General features: G+C 35.7%; 1 protein-coding gene across 46 annotated transcripts in view; it reads left to right on the forward strand.

Moving 5' to 3' along the window:
- The window catches only part of LOC134531020 (CUGBP Elav-like family member 1), a 1,002,129-nt gene that overhangs the window by 918,326 nt on the left and 61,538 nt on the right, over nt 1-22,265 (forward strand). For 13 of the 46 annotated variants that reach the window (XM_063366465.1, XM_063366466.1, XM_063366484.1 and 10 more), the window contains one exon: nt 19,163-19,192. The exons of 14 other annotated variants lie outside the window; for them this stretch is intronic. In XM_063366465.1, coding sequence (XP_063222535.1) covers nt 19,163-19,192 — 30 coding nt within the window. Of the gene's footprint in view, nt 1-19,162; nt 19,199-20,866; nt 20,894-22,265 lie in introns of all 46 variants that reach the window. 19 more of the 46 variants (XM_063366464.1, XM_063366470.1, XM_063366481.1 and 16 more) reach the window with 3 other exon arrangements.

The following is a 22,265-nucleotide window of genomic DNA, read 5'->3' on the forward strand; positions in this document are numbered from 1 at the left end:
TTTCTGGGGCTACAGGGGCTTAACTACGCGTTTCCGGCAACATGTTTATTGGCAAAAATGGTGGCAAATAATAAGAGCTTTCTACCCTCAAGCGTTGTGACATGAATTTTGATACATCCTGTGTGTGTGTGTCTAATATATATAAATATAATTAGCTGTCTGAAACTATTGAAAATATATATATATATATATATATATATATATATATATATATATATATATATATATATATATATATATATATACATATTATGGTATCAAATATTTTGCTGAGAGTTCAGTGCTACATTGATAGTCAGATGTAATGTGATGAGTATGAAAATGTGTTAAAAGTTGTCCCTAATGATTTTGACACCACTAGCTGTTAATATACAACTTGTATTTTGGTGATAAAGTTCCAAAAAAAACCTGTTTTGTATTATTATTATCAGTTCTGAAGAAAAACTCTTGTCACACACATCCAGTTTATTTTCGGAGGTAAAATTTTAAAAAAAAATTTGGTTTCAAACAGTTAATTACAAAGTTCCATGTCAGGGGTGCATGGTCCATTTGCAATCAAGCTGATGATGAAACGTGCTTCTGCTCTCTGGCACTAAAGCACATGTATTATAAATTTATAGTAAAAATGCACAAAAATTTATCCAAGCATAACAGTTAAAATTGTATTGTTTTATTGGGTGGCTTGTGACATCAGAATTGAGCTATTGTTTTGTTTTACTTAAATAAGAAAAGAATAACATTGGGTTTACACCTTTAATAAAACATTAATTTTGATTGGGCTAAGCTTTAGGCTGAAATTGACTTTGCCAACGCCAGAGCTATTTGTTCACTGCTGTTTTTTTGCTTGTAATGAAACTAACTACTAATGCTTTTTACCCTATTCAAGCACTAATAAAGCATACTGTGTTAGCACAGCGCTCCGTTTACAAAGGATGAAGTTCTCGAGCACATTTTGTAAAGAAAAGTTTTTATAAGTGTAGTGTAGGGATACTGAACAGGCTGGGTTGCCCTGCCTCGGAAGGGCTGAGGAGGAAACGGAGAACCATGATGGTGAAAATTGGTGTGTATTAAAATTCTACAATAAGTCCATATAAAACTAAATTAAAAACCTGGGTCCCTTAAACTTGAAAATTGCATTTAGATTGCTGGTACATAGGCGTACCCAGGGGGAGTGTTTTGGGGGTTCAAACACCCCCCCCCCCCCACCCTTCCCGAAATAAGGCAAGAAAATTATGACCACTCATGTCATTCAAGCTCAATTTCTAAACACACAGCAACGAGAGAAAAAACGTCACCAAGCAGCCCAATTGGTAAGTAAACTTAAAAAAATTTGAATTGCAGTGGTTGGTTCATGATAGGTCAGTCTAAATTCTCAAATTGCGGTGATTGGTCTATGGGATAATCAGTTCAACTCTACTTTGATTATGTTTTAGATTTGCTTAGTAGAATTGGGCATTGGTAACAGTAGTGATTGCGACCTAATTTCATACAAAACTCTATAAAACTATTAAAACGTGGGGGGGGGGGGGGGGGGGAAGACGTTTTATGGTCGTTTTGTCAAGTCAGGTACTTTCATTTAAATACTGTACATCTGTACGTATAACACGAAGAAAAAAGTTTGAATATTGCAAGGTGCGTAATTTTAAACGACTGTTACAAACATTGAAAAGCTGAAATGTAAATTTCTCGCCTCAGATGAAAGGGACCTCGTTGAGTGCAACGTGGTGTGAAGTTGTGTTTGAGTCAGTGGCCTAATGGCCTCAACTCAATGTGTAGGTGTTTTTAGCGAATATTGTTATAGAACAATATAATTTAATATAATATATTATACTAGCTGCCCGACCCAGCTTCGCATGGCTATACTAATGGGGAAAAAATGAGACTAAATATCAAATTTACAGTAATAATAAATGAAATAAAATGCAATTAATTTCGACAAATATTTATTACAATGCTTTGTAATGTACCGGAGAGAGAACGAGTAGCACCGATGGTTTCCCGATTCTCGAGCACGCAACGTACAACTGGTGTGCCCGTACTTCGCTACGGCAGTCTACAGGCAGAAAACTTGCGCCGCTCATTATACATGCCCCTCCTTGTGGGTACACCACTGCCGCACCTCGAATGGAAAAAAAATCAAAGCAATGCCCGTTGCCATGGAGACGCAGAAGGCATAAACAATGCAAAATCCCGCTGTCCCACTGTTGCCCGGGCTTAACCACCCTTGGGAGTTGATTTTCGGAAAACGTCATCCTGCATAACATGAGGAACATTACTGTCAAGTTCAAGTCTGTAGGATATAAAATTGAAAAAAAAAAAAAAAAAAAAAAAGGCAATTTTTGATATTTAAAGTCCCCGTAAAATTTCAACGGTGATGAGGACTGCACTAACAGTGAATTAGTTGTTGCCATAGATACGAATGAAGCATCAACAAAGCAACAACTGTTGCCATGGTGATTTTCTACCAAAAACTGGAATTTTAATATTTTAAACCCCCAAAACTCCCAAAACTCCCTTCGGAAAATCATATCTTAATGAGCGTCTACATACATCACAAAATGAGTAACTATGCTAAGTTTCAATCGGTTGAAAGATTTCAAGTCAATCGTAATGAGTCAGTCGGTGGTATTTCGCACAAATATATTTTTAAATTTAAATAATTATACATAAAATAATAATTAAATATATACAGAAATATACCTCGAATTGAAAAAAAAAATCAATCTAAGCGATGCCCGTTGCCATGAAGACGCAGAAGGCGTAAACAATGCAAAATCCCGTTGTCATGGAGATGGAATACCCACTGTTGCCAGTGCTTAACCACCCTTGGGAGCTGATTTTCGGAAAACGCTGTCATTAATCGAAATGAACTATAGCCTGTATATAAAGTTGGACAAAGTTACAAATATTTGTGCGCAATTTCATTAAAATCAATGCAGTAGTTTCGGAAATTAGCCCGGACAAACATCGTGACACGAGATTTTTATATATAAAGATTTAATTCGGTTTTGCTACACTTGAATTGAAAAGCCTGAATTACAACAGCCCATCGCATCCGTCCGTCATCCGTTCGTCCGTCAGCCACCAAGCGATATACAACTTCACTTCGCTTCACTGATTGGATTTTGGCCTTGAGCGGTATCCGTTTAGCAAGAAAAATCAATTTCATTATTCTTTTTCATCATCTTTTATCGCAAGTGTATATTTGAATACATCTCAATTTTACTCCCATGCCTTACCCGGGACTCGAACCCAGAACCTCTCCAACCATAGGCCAGTGTGCATCCAACTACACTACGGAGGACGGCTGGCTATTTACAACACTCCGCTCGTCCATCATAATATTTCTCCATGTTAATGCTGACAACTGTTGAGAAAACCTCAAATTAAAAACTTGAAAAATATAAATTTGGGGGGGAAAAATTATCATATGTAATTATATTACTTAAACAATTATGTAAAGTAAGTACTTGAAACTCATTAAACTCTGAGTGTTTTTTTTTCCGGTATGTATTTTCACATTTCCAGAGTTACCATACGTAATTATAACACTTCCGTCACTTAGAAAATTTTTGTTTCAAAAAAGAGCTTTCGAAATGTGTCCAAACGTAAGCTAAGAAATGATTTTGGAATAGCTAAACAATTAAACAAACTTTAATACATTTTAATATAATTTTTTATATGCAAACACCTAGAAGACATTAGGAGGTTATAGTTTCATCTGTTTACCCGTCAAAAGTATAAAGTTACCAAGCTTTAGACGGACGAGTGGATGATATTTTTCAGTCCATCTTATTGGGTGCAGGTCATGTAATTGACAGACGGATGACGGATGGACGGGCTATTGTAATTCCGGCCTTAGTTGCTAACACCCTTACAATTTATACTAATTAAAAGTCAAATTTAGAATCAAATGCATTGGAGGGGGTTAGATACAACATGCAGTACACGTTCGAAGTGTGTGTTGACAATGCCGCAGGCGCTAGAAGTTTATTTCCTGTTGCCTATTAACATTGTTGCAACGCACTAGATGCCTTATCATTCTTAATTTTTTCATACAAGTAAAAAACACCCTTGTGATATTAACAACGAAGCAATCAGTACCCTCATAAGAGTTCAATTAGTATTTAAATACTTTTTATCACTTTAAATCACAAACCTAAACTATTGTTTTCTTCTTCTCTCTCTCTGTGTTTATTTATTTTTACTAGAATTATTTTTATTATTTTTTGTTAATTTTCATTAGTTTTCATTTTTCGGACCATCAATAATTTTCCTCTCCCGTTACAATTCTGACAAGGTCTTGTGTATGTGTGTGTATATGTGTGTGTGTGTGTGTGTCTATTGTCTATATATATATATGTCTATATATATATATATATATATATGTCTATATATATATATATATATATATATATATATATATATATATATATAAGCAAAATACCACTCACTGACTCATCACGAGATCTCTAAAACTATACACCCGATTGACTTGAAATTTAGTATAGTTACTCATTTTGTGGTGTAGACGCTCACTAAGAACGGATTCTGCAGAAATCCGATCCCAAGGAGAGTTTCGGGGGCGTAATATATCAAAATTTCCAGTTTTTGGTAGGAAATCACCATGGCAACGGCTGTTGCTTTGTTGATGCTTCATTCGTCTCTATGGCAACGACTATTTCATTGTTAGTGCAGTCCTCATCACCATTGAAATTTTGCAGGTACTTTAAATATCAAAAAGCCCTTTTTTTCAAGTATATATATATTTTACAGACTTGAAACTTCACAGTAATGTTCCTTATGTTACGCAGGATGACACTTTCCGAAAATTAGATCCCATGGGTGGTTAAAACCAGGCAACAGTGGGTACTTTGTCTGCATGAGAACAGGATTTTGCATTGTTCATGCCTTCTGCGTCTTCATGGCAACAGGCATCGCGCGGCAGTGGCGTACCCACAAGGAGGGGCATGTATAATGAGTGGCGCAAGAGTGATCTGCCTGTAGACTGCCATAGCGAAGTACGGGTACATCAGTTGTACGTTGCGTGCACGAGTCGGGAAACCATCGGTGCTATTCATTTTCTCTCCGGTCCATTATACAGCATTGTAATAAATTTCACTGATTTTTTTTTTATTTACCATTACTGTAAATGGGAGATGTGGCTTAATTTTTTTCCATTAGTATAGCCGTGCGAAGCTGGGTCGGGCAGCTAGTCTAATTATGCAGCAATTATTCTATTGTCATGCCGTCAACTTATTAGGAATAAGTTTGTAAAGTGAGTACGTAAATTTGTTAAGTTAACTAATTATATTTATATTTTTTTAAAATATATATATCTTTTTGGTTTTTTTTGTAGGTATTTTAATATTGTAATGTGAACTTACTTAATTCAATTGAAAGAAAAATTACGTACAAATTACATATCAACAATAGCCCAGGTTAAAAAATGAATTTTGAGACTATTTTATTTATTTACTCAAGAAATAATTAATTTTTTGTTTTTATGGAGTTTTTCTTAAAAGTCTGGGAGAACACCCCCCCGAAAAAAATTCCTGGGTACGCCTATGGCTTGTATTACCCACTCAGTAATATATTTATGTCTCCTTAGCCCAAAATTTTATATCTTAATAAATGAAATTTGTTTATGGACAATTAATCAAATAATAGCAAACTCTGCAAATGCTGCTGCTGAGTGTTAAAAAAACCTTTCTGTGATTTAAGGCTGTTCACTACTGTTTACAATAAAATGTGATTGTTGATTAAAAAAAAAAATATTTGAACAGAACATGATCAAATTTTTCATCAAATTGCGTAAATAACATAAATTAATTTTGTTCTAAGTTAATTAATTATTTAAGATGCAGATTAATAAATACCACTTTTATATTAATACATAAATATTTGTTAAAACTTTTCAGTCATCAATGTGTTGTATCGTATTGGTACCTATTAAAATATTTTCATAGTTTTCAGTGAAAATATTGAGACAATATTTTGTAATGTAATTGTTGGGGTATTTATCACTATTGATAAAATAATTAAATTTCAATAGTCATTTTTATTTAGTTTATGACTTTAATGTTTTGTATTCAAACTTTATATGAGAGATTTGCTAGTGCAACACCCTTTAAAATTACAATTCAACTTCTTCAAATACTCTTTAAAATTAAACTATTAAGGTGAACATAGTTTATATCAAACTGCGTATTGATCAAATTGATTTTACGAAAAATTTGATAGTCTGAAAGGAGGGCCTTTATTGTTAGTGATATCCTAGAAGTGCCTGCTTATAAATTGTTCCTATGATTTGCAAGAAATCTACATTTATTAATGATAAAATATTTTTACAGGCAGGCATGGACCTGTTAAAATTATACTCCTTATCTTTTAAAGATTAAGGTTGAAATTAGAAAACAAATATTGGGGCTGTGGTATTGCCCCTCACTAGGCTCCTCATTTGTTTTTACTGTTTTTTTGGAACACGAGGTAGGAAATAATTAAATTGTGCTAATTTAACAAACTTAATAACTTATGTAAACTGCAACATTTTACCATACGTTGTTTTTCTGGTTAAAATTATAAACTAACATAAAATTGGTGAAAGCACAATGGTGATCATATCATAGGGTGCTGCGCCTGATAGAAATGTGTTACACTGTCTACGGGAAACAGTTAATTACTAATAGGTTGCACATGTATGACAAACCTCACAGTGTGAGAGAAGACACAAGTGGACCGTTGCATGCAACCAGCAGAGGTAACATGTTCACGTGCATTAGTTCTGTGTTTAATAAAATTTGTGAATACCTGGATTATAAGTAAAATCTTAGTTTTAACATATTAATAGGTTTTGACTTGAAATAATCAGTAAATGACAGTTGTAAGCCAAACAATAAAAAAATAAATGTAAGCATCAATTTAACAAGGAAATGTTGTTTGGATTGACAAGCTTAGTAGTATGTACGTAGTTGTAATAAATCAATCAAGACATAAGCATGCTGATTCAGTGTAGTTTGCAAATTCTGTATTTATTTGAAGTACAGTGGAAGAACAGAATTTAGTTATTTAGTTTTATTTAATTTAAAGAATCACACATTGCTAGCATGCAATTAATTAGACGTATTCACATTACCAATAACTATTACATTATGAGTAATTGGTTATTGTAATTTGTTACATTAAAAAAAATCAATTTTAATCCACCTGTTGTGAAAGAGAGATAGTTGTTACTTGAAAGGTATTTTTACTTTTTTTACATGTCAGCTGTATTTTATAATATTTAATTTTCCTTACAATTCTTATTGATTTTTATGATAGCTCATAACTGCCACAATTTCTTTAATATCAGAATCATTTAGCAAGTGAAACCAGGTGATGTAGTGATGGGCCTCAGGGAAAGGGAATGTGTTAAGGGGCCTCCGCCTACCCGGGCACACATACGGTGTGCAGAGCTTCAGGAAAAATCATGCGATTTCAAAACTACTAAAGTTATACGAGTGGGGTCTTCTTACGAAAAGCATTTAAGAGTTCTATGGGGGCCGAAAACTACTTTTGATTTCAAATTAAGTTTTTACACTGTATTTTTAGACGGGTTAAAATCACTAAAACGCATGTTTTCAGAGTAATTTATAGACTTAAAACAACCGGTAGAGATTCTTGAAAGCACTTAAGGAACTTGCATTCATTACACCTTTATCTTCATTTTTTCGCCATATAATGATACGGTCACCGCTCATATTTCACAGTTATCCTGTGACGATGAGAAGACAGCGCGCCAGTTCAGAGCCTTGCGCATAGAGGCGATACCGCGCTAGAAGCACCAGCGAGCGTCACGCTTATCATCTTGCCTTACTAAAACACATACACCCCTGATGAGGCGGGCCCCTTAATGAAGCAAGGATGTAGGGTTCTCTGTCGAGAAGATTTTGAACCTGGATGTCTGATTGGTTGAGACAAGATTTTATGGTTTTATTTTCAGGCCAATTTCATTTTTAAAAGAGGAGATTTCTGTGTATTTTTTTAAAATGTTTTTATGAAATCAGTTTGTGAGATAATATAGCATTTTACTGAATATATATGATACTTAAATGTTCCATAATACTAATTTCTCCAAAACTTACACTGATACATGATGAAATTTTTTCAACATAATGATTTTTAATGTCTAAATTTCCAGAAAAAAAAATTATTAATCTGATACATATTACTTTGTTTGAAAAATGTTTTAATGTCATTATACAAATATGACTTTACTAATAACAGTTGCAAAATTAAAAGGAAAAACTTTTTCCATTATTTTTTTATTAAATTGTTCTACCAACGTCATGCAAAATAAATTACTTTCATTGAATTTAATATTTAAAATATTAGTTATTTTTCATTAGAGTTAAGTTTTGATTGAAAATTCTGGTGCGTTGTGTATTAACTTGAATTTTGGTGTTAGATGGTGTATTGACATTCTTTTTGGTGTTATTTCAGTTTTATCACCATTCACCATGTAATCTTGTCCCAACTGATTGGTGAATGTGTGATTTTTATTATACATTTTGTTGGTAAAATTCTCTTATTTCACTATTTAAATGTTTTACCAAAGCAATGCTTACTAGATGGGGGTATTCCCTACAATACAAACCATAGTTGACACTATTTTATAGAGAAAAATTTTTTTTTACTGAATATTTAAAATTGTATTAAACAGATCTGAAAGGTGCAACTTCCATTATTACTGGATATACATTGTTGCCCCCCCCCCCTCCCCCTCCAGGAGGGGAAACAAGAAAGGATTGTGTTGGAGCGAAACCAAATAAATAGCTTGTGATAGTCGCACATTTTATTATCTGGAAATAAACGGTTAACAAATCCCGAGCACTCAATTGGTCTTGTGTACATGTTCTTTGTTCCTTGACTTGCTCAAGAACGCGCGCAGCATGTGCCAATCAACAAAAACATTTTGATTATTACTAACAGGTCTTACATCAACTTTAACATACAGTGAAATCATATTATTCTGAAAAATAAACAAAGTGAACGATTATGTTTACACAATAATTATTGCCTCCAATATTTACAATAGCAAGACAGGAATGAATAGAAAACAGGCATACATGAAATGAGACTAAGCCAAGGGAATAATATTTTAAGAATAAAATATCTGAAGCAAACAAAGTTAAAATGACTTGAGGACAATAATGACTTAACTGAACCAACTATTTACAACACTATTATAACTATCCTCAAACATTTATATTGAGTGTAGCTATTTTACCCACAAAACCTCTACCAACTTAAAATGAAACCTCTCACGTCTGTGGGTGAATACTGGCGGCACACTCGCCTCAGAGTACGTAGGGCTTCCTGTCCCGGGTTCACTCGTCGAGTCGTCTCTTCCACCAGCTTGCCTGCCGACTAGCTCCAAACCAGGGGGCTTAACAACCTCAACACTCTTACACATAGTCAATAATAGTTGCCTCGGGTTAGAAGTCACTGTCGGGAAGAAAGTCAGTTGGGTATATCATTACACAGTCGCGACATGCCAGCCACAAACCAACTACCGCAGTCACACACACAAGCCACGAGTATTTTCTTCTGAGTTTCTGCTCCCTATCTCGTACTCGCTCAGCGAGTAAAAATTACTCATCAATGGCGAGCATTTTCAGACCACCTGTGCTACTGTCCATTTTTCACAGGTCCCAAAACAGTAGAGCTACTTTTCACATAAAACTCACCCGACGAGTCCCCAACTCGGTCCACGAGTTGACGCATCAAATCGCCGACGATTACCTTCTCGCTGGGTCCTCCGCATCACTGTACTCCGGGTCCCTCCTCGACGACTGGGCTAAGTCCGTTTCCAAAGTAACATCCATTTGAGCTTACCAGTCCCAGAGACTTAAGTCCACTTTCAATGTTCGATGCGTGCTCGGGCATAGTGACGCTCCTGGTTGTCTGGCTGGGCGACGGCGGGACAACGATCGTGGAGGTGTGCTTCGTGCTCCTTTCTCCTGCACTATCTGTGCTCTGTGCTCAGATCGGGGATATACATACTTCTCAGATGCGCTTCCTCTTCTTCCTCGTATCGTCCAGAAGGTCCGGGTTACTCATATTTTGGTGGAGATGAAAGGAGGGGTGGTAATCACGTGAGTAGTCACTAGGTCACCACCATCACTCCACTGCTTCAACCAAGGCGCACGAAACCAGCGGCGATAACTTTCCTAGAGTATTGGCCACCCGCAGCACACGGGTGTTAGACGGGAGTAGAACCATTCAGGGATAAAAGTCCAAACAAGGAAAAAAAAAAAGTTGCGGGCAGCGACTAGCAGCCACAACAACATCTTTGTGAATACGGCTAACATCAGACTCGTGGACTTCATGTTCCACCCACTCCTGTGCCCTGCATCGAGAAAAATCTTGAGGGAACTTGAAAATGTACAATTTTTTAGCTTGGATTGGTTACAAACTTAAATCTACAGTCAATGTTTTGGTGTGCAGGCACCACCGCTGTCTCCTTCCACTGTCCTTAAAGCCTTTTGTTACACACTGAAGTAAAAGAGGGAATTTTTGATGAATGGGGAAAGGATTTTGGTTTTAAGTTGGTAAGGAGACTATCAAAACTTGCCAAGTAATTTAGGGAGGGCCATTATAATAGTAACTTGTGACTTAAAATTTTTTTTGGCTTAGTACTATTTTATTTTGCATAGTTAATTGCAAGTTATTTGGCTTGTTTATTACATGTTAAATTTCTTAAAATATCTTTGAAGAAAATTACATTTTAATGAATCTCTTGTGTTTTTACTTGTGAATCACACATTTTTTGTTAAGTCATATCTGGTATATATGTTGTATCCCATGCAGTTGAAATAATTTACTGGCAAGTTCAAGTCGGCTCTTACACGGATAAAATATCAAGGCTTTTTTTTTGCCTTTCTTAAAAGTTGTTAATTTTCGCTAGTGTGTCCCCAAAGCATTTGAACAACACATAACTTTTAATCTTTCTTCAAGAGCCTTATGATCTGGGCTCTGTCCACTCTCTGATGCTAGGGTTCGTGTAGGTTGTAGCATTGCAGTATACATGCCTTTTCGACTAATAAAGTTGTTAACTAAGAACGGGTTAGGTTGCCAGTATATTTTATTCTGAATTTATAATTATTTAATAATCATGTTTCTTCTGTCATCCTTTCAACTTTATTTTGCTAGTTATATTTTCCTAATATTATGTGTAATGAGTTTTTCTATTATTTATTTAAATTTGAATATTGTATTATAATTATATATTACGTTTTTATTAGAATGCAGATGTTGCATAATGGTTATGGAACAAGGGACTGAGTCTGGGGTGATGTGTAGAAAGAGAGAGGCATAAGAGGCCTGTAAGTTAGAGTGAGAATGAAACGGTGATTCCCCAGTAAGAGAGAGACTGTAACGATATCTCGTCGCTGCGTGGGAACTGGAGGAGAACTACTCTCCCACGGTGTTGGAGAGAGAAGGAGAAAGTGAATCCCCTGTTTCTATGTATGAAAATGTTTTCAGTGTATATGTTCTGTGTTCTGATTGGCTTATTATTGTTAGTGTGAATGAAGAGTGTATGTGATTAGTCGGTGAGGTCATGTGACTGCCCTTGTGCGTGGAGGAACCAGTGCTATGATCTCGTCAAGTCGTCTGTCGATCGCTGCACAGTGAGGGTGCGTTCGGTGGCTTTTCGCCAAATATGTAGGAGAATTGTGGGATAGGAAATTTAACGTTGGTGGTCAGAGCCATGCCGAGTTTTAAGTTAACCTGACATTTTTATTTTCATTTGGCCATTATTTAGAAATTGTGACCATCTTCGTCGGCATTTTGGCTCGTGGCGAGTGTTTCGCCAGGTGCGGCTTAGTATGGGGCCTCACTAGTTGTGTACTTCAAGTAACTTTTTTTTTACTGAAGGACTTAATATACGTTTTTTTTCTGCTTAATTTTCATTGCCTGAGTTAAAAGCAATTATCGACAATTGGATGGATGAGCTGAACGCGTGAGAAAAATATTGAAAGTGATTCGATTGGATTCAGTTGTTTCGTCTTTCGGACAATAAAAAACTCTCAAATGAAAAAGAAAATCTTTTTATTTCATTAAGTGAAATGAAAGAATTGGCGCCCAACGTGGGGCGCCAATTGTTACAGTTCGAAAAATAAAACGAAAGTTTGCTTTTTATTTCATAAAGCGAACTGTAACAAGGTATAAGTTTCCAGTATAGCCCAGTTTCATTGGCATTGTAAATTTGATCTGGGATTTAACATTTAAGTTTCTCTTTCAATGAGTTCCTGAAACACACCATGTAATGCATCTGCAACCGTTTGATATCCACTTATCTTTTCACCTTGGGTACTGATTTTGCTAATACAATGACTATTTTTGAATATCGTTCGTTAGCCATCTCGAAGATGCATCAAAATTCCCTTACAGGCCCAGAATATCAAAAATGTATTCTGCATATTATGCCAGCACAGGAATCCCTTGAACCCGTTGTTTAAACCACTCTGCTATGGCCTTTGTCCAGGTATTGATACGTGGATTATTTAATGGTTTTGCATTTCTGCAAATCACTTATCAAGTCAGAAGTGGATGCAAAATTCAATAGTTCATTCTCTTTCTTTCGTAAATCACACACAGTTTTTTCCCCAATGCCATGTTCTTGGGGTAGGTTTTTTTGTACTACTTCCTTTCTCTGGCTGTTCGATAATTTTTAATTTAGGTTAAATGTCAAATACCACTCACATTTATTACTAGACATTACTGTCTTAAAGATTACAACAGAAAACAATATCATGCTATGTAACTGCTAGCTTGAAACTATGCAGGCCAGTTATCGCTTTCATGAGTCACGAAACAGCCGCTCCATGTTGGTACCAACCTGAGCGCGGTTCACAAGGACACATGAAACACAAGTGCGCATGTCTTTGCATGTGGAACTTGCTCTAGCAGTTTCCAAGTTAATAATGCGTTCTGACACCACTATGTTGTACAGTATTTGGCAGCATTTTTCATCTTGAAACATAGCATGAAATGCTGTTACATTAATAGATCATAATAGCAAAAATTAAAGAAATTCATAGTCAAGAATTATTTTTGTGTTTATGGTTTATGGAAGTGAAATATGCCATGGTTAACCCACATCCAGATAATAGGGAATGTACTGTATTTGAGACTGTAAAAGTCAATGTAGACCTATATACATTTCCCATTTGTATTCTTCAACTGCAGTTTTCTCTGGCTAGTCTTAGCCAAGCAGCCGGCTTCATATTTTTCCCGCTTGGAGCCATGCTCTGGTGTTGGTAGCCAACACCGTCGTGTCGCAAAACGCTTGCGGAAGGCAACCTGCCACCCACCACCCCTTCCGAGAGACAGCCTGACATCGGCGTCTTTCGCGAATAAAACCGGTCAGGTTCAACAACGCCCAAGCACGTCTGTCTCCAGTTGAGGCCCTTTCCCACCACGCCCGCGATTCTCTCCAGCAACCCCCGCCCCTCCCTTGCCAAAGGTGTTGTGAGCCGATGACCCCCGATGACCTGGACTGCCCGTCCGAGCGCGATTGGTCGCCAGTATGGGGCGCGACGTTTGAAAAGACTCGCACCCGGGTCTACTGTACTTCATGCCCGCGATATCTAACTAGAGCGGCCTGAACTAATGGGCAGCTTCCCCCTTCTCTCCGCCAGAGAGCAGCACGGCCCTTGCCCCTCCGAGCCAGATGTATGGGATCGACTCGGCTCCAACTCGAGAGGTCGTTCCCCACTCGTCGTTACTCGCAACTCGCCAGGGCGAGGTAGCGGGAGGCGCCATCACCACCCCCCCTCCTTGGATGGGCGCATTAACTTTCTTTGATTAGGCGCGCCGATGCCATTTTTGGACATTCGGCGGGCAGCATCTGGACAGTACGAACCATGTGTCGCGATTCGCGAGAGTCTGCCACTGTATTATTTCCAAGACTTGGCACTACGACATGTAGTCTCGAACATCAAGGCATAGATGCCTTATTTTTCTTATTTTTAAAATTGGCTGCCCATGCTAGTTTTTTTTGTATCTAAATTTTTTACTTTTCTCGTCATGACTACCGCGGACTTCCGCGCCGGTAGTTGCCAACTCTACTACAGGAGCCAGCCAACGTGACTTACCCTGCTATTTAGGCGGGGCCCAAGAATTAGACCCAAGAATTAGACCCAAGAATTAGACCCAAGAATTAGACCCAAGAATTAGACCCAAGAATTAGACCCAAGAATTAGACCCAAGAATTAGACCCAAGAAGTAGACCCAAGGAGTAGACCCAAGAAGTAGACCCAAGGAGTAGACCCAAGGAGTAGACCCAAGGAGTAGACCCAAGGAGTAGACCCAAGAAGTAGACCCAAGAAGTAGACCCAAGAAGTAGACCCAAGAAGTAGACCCAAGAAGTAGACCCAAGAAGTAGACCCAAGAAGTAGACCCAAGAAGTAGACCCAAGAAGTAGACCCAAGAAGTAGATCCAAGAAGTAGATCCAAGAAGTAGATCCAAGAAGTAGATCCAAGAATTAGATCCAAAGATTACATGCAAGAGTCATGGATCCCAAAAATTAAAATTTCAAGAATTAGGACGGAACTCCACCGCCAAAATTAGCAGTCCGTGATTGGGCTCATGGAGTCGCAAGATTTCTCCCCACACCGGTTGACATACAAGTTACTTCATAAATAGATTTCCTCTGGACTTTAATCTCCAGAAATATCCGGTGCCAGGACCGCCAGTTTTCAGGACATAGGAGTTGGTTGAATTCATTTTAAAAGCAAATTGTCTTTCTTTTGAGCCTGCGAGCTCACGTAAAACCAGGGTCAAGTTTAAGAGATATGGTTGTTTTTCTTTTTATATGTATTTTGTTGCCCCGGGGCTCCCTTCTGTTTGTAATTAATATATTTTAATAAATGTGTACTTAAAGAAAAAAAAAGATAAAGCTAAGTAAATAATTTTAGTAAAAGGGCAGTTATATAAATCAAACCAGCATTTTTTTATTTTCATTATTATTCATCCTCGATCCACATAGCCTCCTATTATCTTTGAAAGATTTGTGCAATGGGAGTGCATGACTTGATGCAAGTTTTTGGATGTACGCCATTGCTAAGAACTTTTTCAGTTGAAGAAAAACTAAAAAATAAAAAAATAAAAAAATAAATAATACCCAAAAAAGATAAAAAAAAACACCAAATTAAGCAAAACAATTGCTGTTGTCAACAAGGATATAAACACCACATAATATTCCGTAACAGGAATATGGTCAACAAAAACAAAGAAAAACAAATAAAAATGTACTAAGAGAACGGGAAAAAAACCCACAAATGATGACGACACAGAAATATTGAACTCAAAAAATTCAGCACAACGGTTGAAACGAAACAAAAACACGACAAAGCGAAAAGATGGAACAAACACAATAGTTTTCCAAAACTGAATAGAACGATAAAAAAAACCCACAAATGATGACAGCCCAAAAATATTGAACCCAAAATAATTCAGCACAACAGTTGAAACGGGACGAAAACACGACAAAACCAAAAGGCGAAACAAACACAATAGTTTTACCAAAACAGAAACAAGCGACGTTTCGGGAACTGCTATCTGCTCCCGTCCTTAGGCAGAGACGCGCATGGTACGGAAACACAGGTGCGAAAAAGATCTTAGCAATGGCGTACGTCCAAAAACTTTCATCAAGTCACATAGCCTCCTAGTTACTAGTAGGTTATAAGTAAATTCCTTTGTACGACGTCTGGGCACCTCTGTGATGATTGTTGTGTTTTTTTGTTTGTGGGCTGATGCTTCCAAGGCCTTATTTTTACTTATTGATTTATTGAGTGTTTATCTGAAGCCCAGCATATGTTACAGTACAAGCCATTAGACAGCTTTTTTTACTGGACATTATATTAAAATGGCAATACTTAAAGTAAATTCTTACAGTTTAAATATGTTTTCTCTGTTTTAATTATTAATTTAGGAAGCCTCTCCCATTAGTCCTACCTGTGTTGCATTACTTCACAAGCTGTTCAGACTGTGCGAGTGGCTCGTTATTACCAAAGAAGTTAAATTTTTTCAGCGTAGCTTAGTTTTGAGTATTTTTCAGACTATTTCACAAGAGATGAACCACGTAACTGCATTAATTTTTATGATACAAATAAATTTTTCCAATGGTTAATGCATCATTTACCATATTAGTTATTTTTAACTTTACATATTTTCAGCTTCTTTTCAGATAAAATAAAGCAGTAAAGCATATTAGACCCAAAATAAATGTTTCTTCCCTAAATTGCCAGATTTTCATAGTAATGCAGCATGCACACTGTTATTTGTACTGCAATACATTTGCAGTTAAAACTTTTCAATTTTTTGATGTATTTTTAGCCATTCAGACCGAAAGCAAAATCTATACCATGCATTGTGTTTTCATTGATGAGCTCTAAGATTGTTTGCAGGAAACAAATTAGTGCTCGCAACACTTGTACACTCTTAATATATCTGATGGAACTAGGAATGGAATTGGAATGGAGATGGTTGATGATTTAGATTACAACATTGAACTATAGTGATCTGATATTATGCGCAGGTGCCACCCCACTTTTTTGACCATACACATTTCAGAATACTCCAGCTGAAGAATATGAAAGGAAAATACCCCATTTAATGATCATTCATACTGTTAGAATTGCTGAAATAAAAAATGTTTTAAAGCACCGAAAAATAGTTATTTTTATTGATCGATAAAGTGGTCCGGGATGAAAAAAAAATCCTTTGGAAAAGAGCATATGCCATGCTCTGGACACCGGAAAAAGCAGGAAAAAACCAAAGGTATATGACAAAGATACCCAACAGTTTGAAAAACTGCCACTTAGTTTGGAAAACGTAGAAAAGTAGAGTTAAGATTCTGTATTTGTAGCAACCCTGTTCTGAAGAAACCTTTTCATTGTTCCACCACAGTTTGCTTAGTTCGTTCCTTTTCACGATTGTGCCTACCTGATTCGAGCAGTACATAATTAACATGAGCAGAAATACTGTGAAAAATCCCAAAGGAAATTTTTAGTTTATAGTGGAATGTATATAGTGTGCATGATATATGTATAATATTTGTTTACAGTTTCTGATTTAATTTTAATAGAATTTTGTTTTGGTTTTGTGTTTATTTATAAATGTTCCTTTTGTTTAGATTGCTTTCTTCTGTAAATGTATGTTCATCCCAATGTATAGTCCCAGTTAATGTTTTTTGATGGTGATTAATTTAGTTGCTTTTCACTCATTTTTAAACATTCACATTAAAGGAGTAATGAAAAATTTGTGTACATAATGTTAGATAGATTTTTGTGTGCTGTTTTAAGTTATCTTAAGCGGTGGTTGTCTGTCCATATTTTGTCTTTTGCATGTTTTTCCTCATGTACTCTGCAACTAGTAAAGACAAGGAGTGTAAACCATTAATAGAACATATTTTGCATGTTTGGGCTAGTTTTTTGACTTGCTCTTTGAGGATACATTGTACTAAATATACCTATGTGAAGGAATACTATCTCCAATTACTGGTTTAAATTTGTGAAGAGTTAATTAATGTAGGTATGCTTTTCATACTAGTAATGAGCTAAAAGTGATAACTAGGTCTGTGTGAGCATTCAAAAAACCAACTATAAAATATTTATAGTTTATTATTTGTATTTGTTTCAATTTCAAATACTTTCTCTTCGAAATAACAAATATTTAAATATATTTAAAGTATAATAAAGTGGTTGCATATCACATTGTTTATTTATCAACTTTAAGGTTAAAAGTCTTTGTTGAACAAAATAAATGCTTACATATTTTGTGAAAATATACTTTTAGCTCTGATGGAACTTCCATAGTTTAATATGCACAGTGAACAGAAGAATGGCTAAAGTTCAGACTGCGGGATAATATATGTTCTGGAAAGGTTTGATAGTTAGAAAATAAGCAAACAATGAATAGTTTGCTAATCACTACAAAAAATAAACACTAGACACTCATAATAAATGTGACTTAGGAACTGCAAAACAGATGCGTTGTCAAGCAATTACATTTAGGGATGTGTTAAGTCTGCACATAATCCTTAACCACCCTATGAATTGCGATTTTCATTGCCCTAAATATCCCGTTTGTTTACTGCAGAACCAGCACATAACCTCTCACACTTACGGACTCCTGCCCATTGCTATGGCTGCCAACCTAGATTTTTTGCACCACTATGTTAAACATTACAGGATGGAAGGAAGGCCCGTTCAATTGCAGCTTCATCTAGAACGTTCTGGAAACTCAATATCATGTCTGCTAAGGAGATATTGAATTTTTCGTTCTGCAAACTCAGTTTGGTTACCCCTTGCAGCAAAGGTTATTTGAATCAAAAATTTTTATCAGATAAAAGTTTTAGATAGTATTTAGAAGTTTTAAAAAAAAACTTCAAGTGGATATAATACTGTGCCTTCTAAGGTAGTAATGAATATATTTGTCCTTCAACACTTAATTTATCCACTTCTTGTGATATTACACTGTGTATAAAAAGCTTGCAAACAAAAAAATTTTATACCACACTTTGGAGGTATAATAACTTGAAACAGATGCAATATTTTTATATGAAGGGAGTTATAGTGATATTTTGTATCGTCAAATAAACCTACAGTTAGCATGTTCATTAAAAAAAATTATATTTATATACTACATACTTAAAATGTAATCAAAAATGTTGAAAGAAAAGTTTTCCTCAGTCTTGCTATTCTAACACAATATTCATTATCAAAAATATATTGATATTTATCGTACTTAAATTTTATTTGAACTAAAACACTGAAATTAGCACTAGCTAAGTGAAAACCTTCAAATAAGACATTTTGCATGGGGGACTTGTAGTGTAAATAATAAAGTGTGTTTTGAGAAAGTTTTCTTTATGTAGATGTTGAGGTATCGGGTTGTGTTTGTGTTTTGGACATGTTCATGTTTGTAAGTACGTAGTTGTAGTATTTTTTAAAATATGTTTTGTGTGAATACCACTTAATCATTGTAAAAATGCATGAATCCCTTCAGCAGCTAACACTTGTCAGTTTGTAGTTATACATGTGCCTTTCCACTACCGTTCGCTTGTCTGCCACTTTGCAACCTCCATTGTATGATCTTTTCTGTGTGTTACAGCCTTGTCAAGCCTAACCAACTCGGCGGCAGGTATGTGTATGTGTCGCTTTTTATTATTTTTCGTAACTGTAGTTACTGAGAAATAAATAATTAAATTTTATTCATAATTAGATATTTATTGCTTGTATTTTTTTTTACTTGCACTGAAGCTTAACACACACAGTTAAATGTGTGTGCACTTGCACTTGCAATAAAGGCACAAAAACACAAAAATAAAAATCAGCATCTTGCTTTTGGGTCAGGATTCTAAAGCAGTCTTAGATTTAGTTAAGCTAGAGAAAAAAAAATGCTTATTTCACACCTTATTTAGTCTATATAACAAGTTTTACAAAACATGAATATTATTTATATAGCCAATAATTACTCTTGAGGCCTTTTGGACCATAGTAAACAACACTTAAGATATGATTACCACATGACTGCTAACCAAAGAATACTTACAAAATTTGGTTAGGGTAGCTAAGAACGGTTGTCATTACATTAAAGTTGTGTATACTTAAATGACTTTGAAAAAGAGAAATTAACTTTACTGAAAAATTCAATAGTATTATATGTACTAGAACCTAAAGTTAAGGCACATTGAAAAACACAGACTGGATCATTATAAAATTACGGAGAGCCTAGAGCTACTTCAAACTCAACGCGATGTAGAGAATTCTGAGCAATGGGATGCCAAAACCAAATTTATAAAATATAACACAGTTATGGATAATTCACACTATATTTCCCATCACAGTCTAAAGGGAAAGTAATCTATTCCACTTGGCAATGACCTGTTTGCTGCATAGACAATTTACGTCAATGAAAACTCAAATACGGGAATTCAACCCACGCGTGCACACAACTGTACTGAACTGACCAAGGGAAGGTATGCAAGGAGCAGCACAACACAAGGAGTGTCGGGAATCAAAGGAAAACGTAGCTCGAGTCCTCTGGGCATAGAAAGTTCAAAGTCAAAGTGACTACTTAATGATCTTCTAACACACACTTTTAAATTTACCGCTACTTTAAATATTTTCTGTATGAATTAATAGTTAAGGATACTAATAAGCTTAGGGGCAGAAATAATTTTTCTTTAGTTGGGTCATGATTCTGTTGCTTTATGAGGCAGTAGCCTAATCTGGCTTATAACAGCCAGTGGTACTTGTAAAGAGGACTATAAACCAACAAACCAAATTCTTGAGTATTTAGTACTTTAAAATTCTTTTAACAAAGTTTTTTTTTCTCTGTCTAATGCCAATTGCATACCTTATTTGTGTAACATACCTTATTTGTGTAACATACCTGCAGATTTTTTTTATTAAATTACTTTGGTATAAATTAATTATAAGTATGTTTTCTCTTGATTTCACCTTTTGAAGGTTTTTTTCATTCATCAGATGTGACAAAATATTTAGTAGTTGCCTTCACTTTGGCCAGAACACGTGTTGATTTTCAGGGTAAATGTTCTGGACTTTCATTTTCATTTAGAAATGTCTCTTTTGACTGCACCATAGTAGTAATGAAAATTTGGGGAGTGGAATTTTCGACATTATCATTGTTATTTTGAAATACTGGATCTGTTTAATGAAAATTCAATTGTAAGTTAACTTATTATTGTTATGGTCATCTATTTAAAACGATGGTAATTGTGTGTTGTGACTTCTTTTTCTGTTTTGTGTACTGCATACTGTGCCCTTCCTTGCCCACGTGTTGTAACTTCAGCCCTTCTCGGGAAGGCTGGCAGTTCAGGTGAGATGCTGTGATTCGCTATTAACATCTGTTATCAGTTTCTGCAGAATGTGCTTAGCATGAAGTGAGTTTGCAAGTTGTGTGCGCATGTTTTTCCAACTTCCCCCTCATTTTACCCAGCTTTGCCTGTCGTGGGGTGAGCATGTTTATTTCGCAAATGTCCAAGGCCGCGAGTCAGAATTATAAAATCAATCCCGAAATTATTTTTGTATTGTTATTTTCTTTTGTATTGCCTCTAAATTTGTGACCTATTTCATTTTCAAAATAATGAACAGTTCAGTGACTGCCTGAATTTATTTTAAAGGAGTAAAACTGTTCGTGAAATGCTATTCTTATGGCCCTAAGCCAATAACCATTAATTTATTTACGTTGTATGCGATAAACTGTGGATTTCTTGGTATTATGCATATTTTTGTTGTGCCCACATTCCAGATTTATTAAAAATATATATTTTTTAATTATTATTTTTTCCCCTCCACTTTATTTCGCCAAGAAAATGTACAGATAATTATTTCAGAAACATTTTTATCTATGCTTCGGCGGCAACACCAGGAATCTCTGCAGTTGTGCAACTAAGTGAGCACCAGCGACGACCAAAGTAAACCAGTGGAGGATTTAGGTTCTGTGTCCCTGTCATGCTAGCGAGGGGATAGTTTGAGGTGTTTGAAGGAAGGGCAAGCAGGCTCCTTCGCCAGGACTCTAAATATTCGTAGAGGGTACACAGCGGATAATGTCTGTGTGTGTGTGGGGGGGGGGGGGGGGGGGATCTTGTAAAAGATTCTTTCTTCCTTTCCTTTTGCGTACACCTGCAACAACCACAAATTTATATTTATTTACCTGTTCTTCATCACCTTTGAAACTATCGTCCTGGTGTTGTAGTTATATTTATCCATAGCAGTCCTGATGTCGTAATATCAGCAGTTTAAATGCTGATTTCTTATTTTATTTTAGCATAAAATTTATAGTTTAAAAAGAACCGATCAGAGTACGTATTGTCCCTTTTATTAGTGAACAAAACTAATTTCTCGTGGTGAAAAATTTACTTCAATAATAGGCATGTAAGTGAATATTTAAGTCTATATGGTAAACAAATACATGTGTTGGAATGTCCAACATTATAAACAGAATACACAAAATATAATACATAAACACTTACAAACATCAAATTCCATAAACTTTATAAAGTTAAAGACAGGGCAGAACTAAAGTTTATAGTGATTCACACAAACCATCACAACCACGCACACAAAATTACCTTCATGTACGTACACATACACATTAATATACACAGACCTACAGAAGGTGTATGGACCTACACACACAGTTATATGATCATCTAAGCATGCATTTTTTGAGAGGGTTTTTCCGAAAG

The sequence above is a fragment of the Bacillus rossius genome, chromosome 3 (genome assembly GCF_032445375.1).
Source record: "Bacillus rossius redtenbacheri isolate Brsri chromosome 3, Brsri_v3, whole genome shotgun sequence".
NCBI lineage: Eukaryota > Metazoa > Arthropoda > Insecta > Phasmatodea > Bacillidae > Bacillus > Bacillus rossius.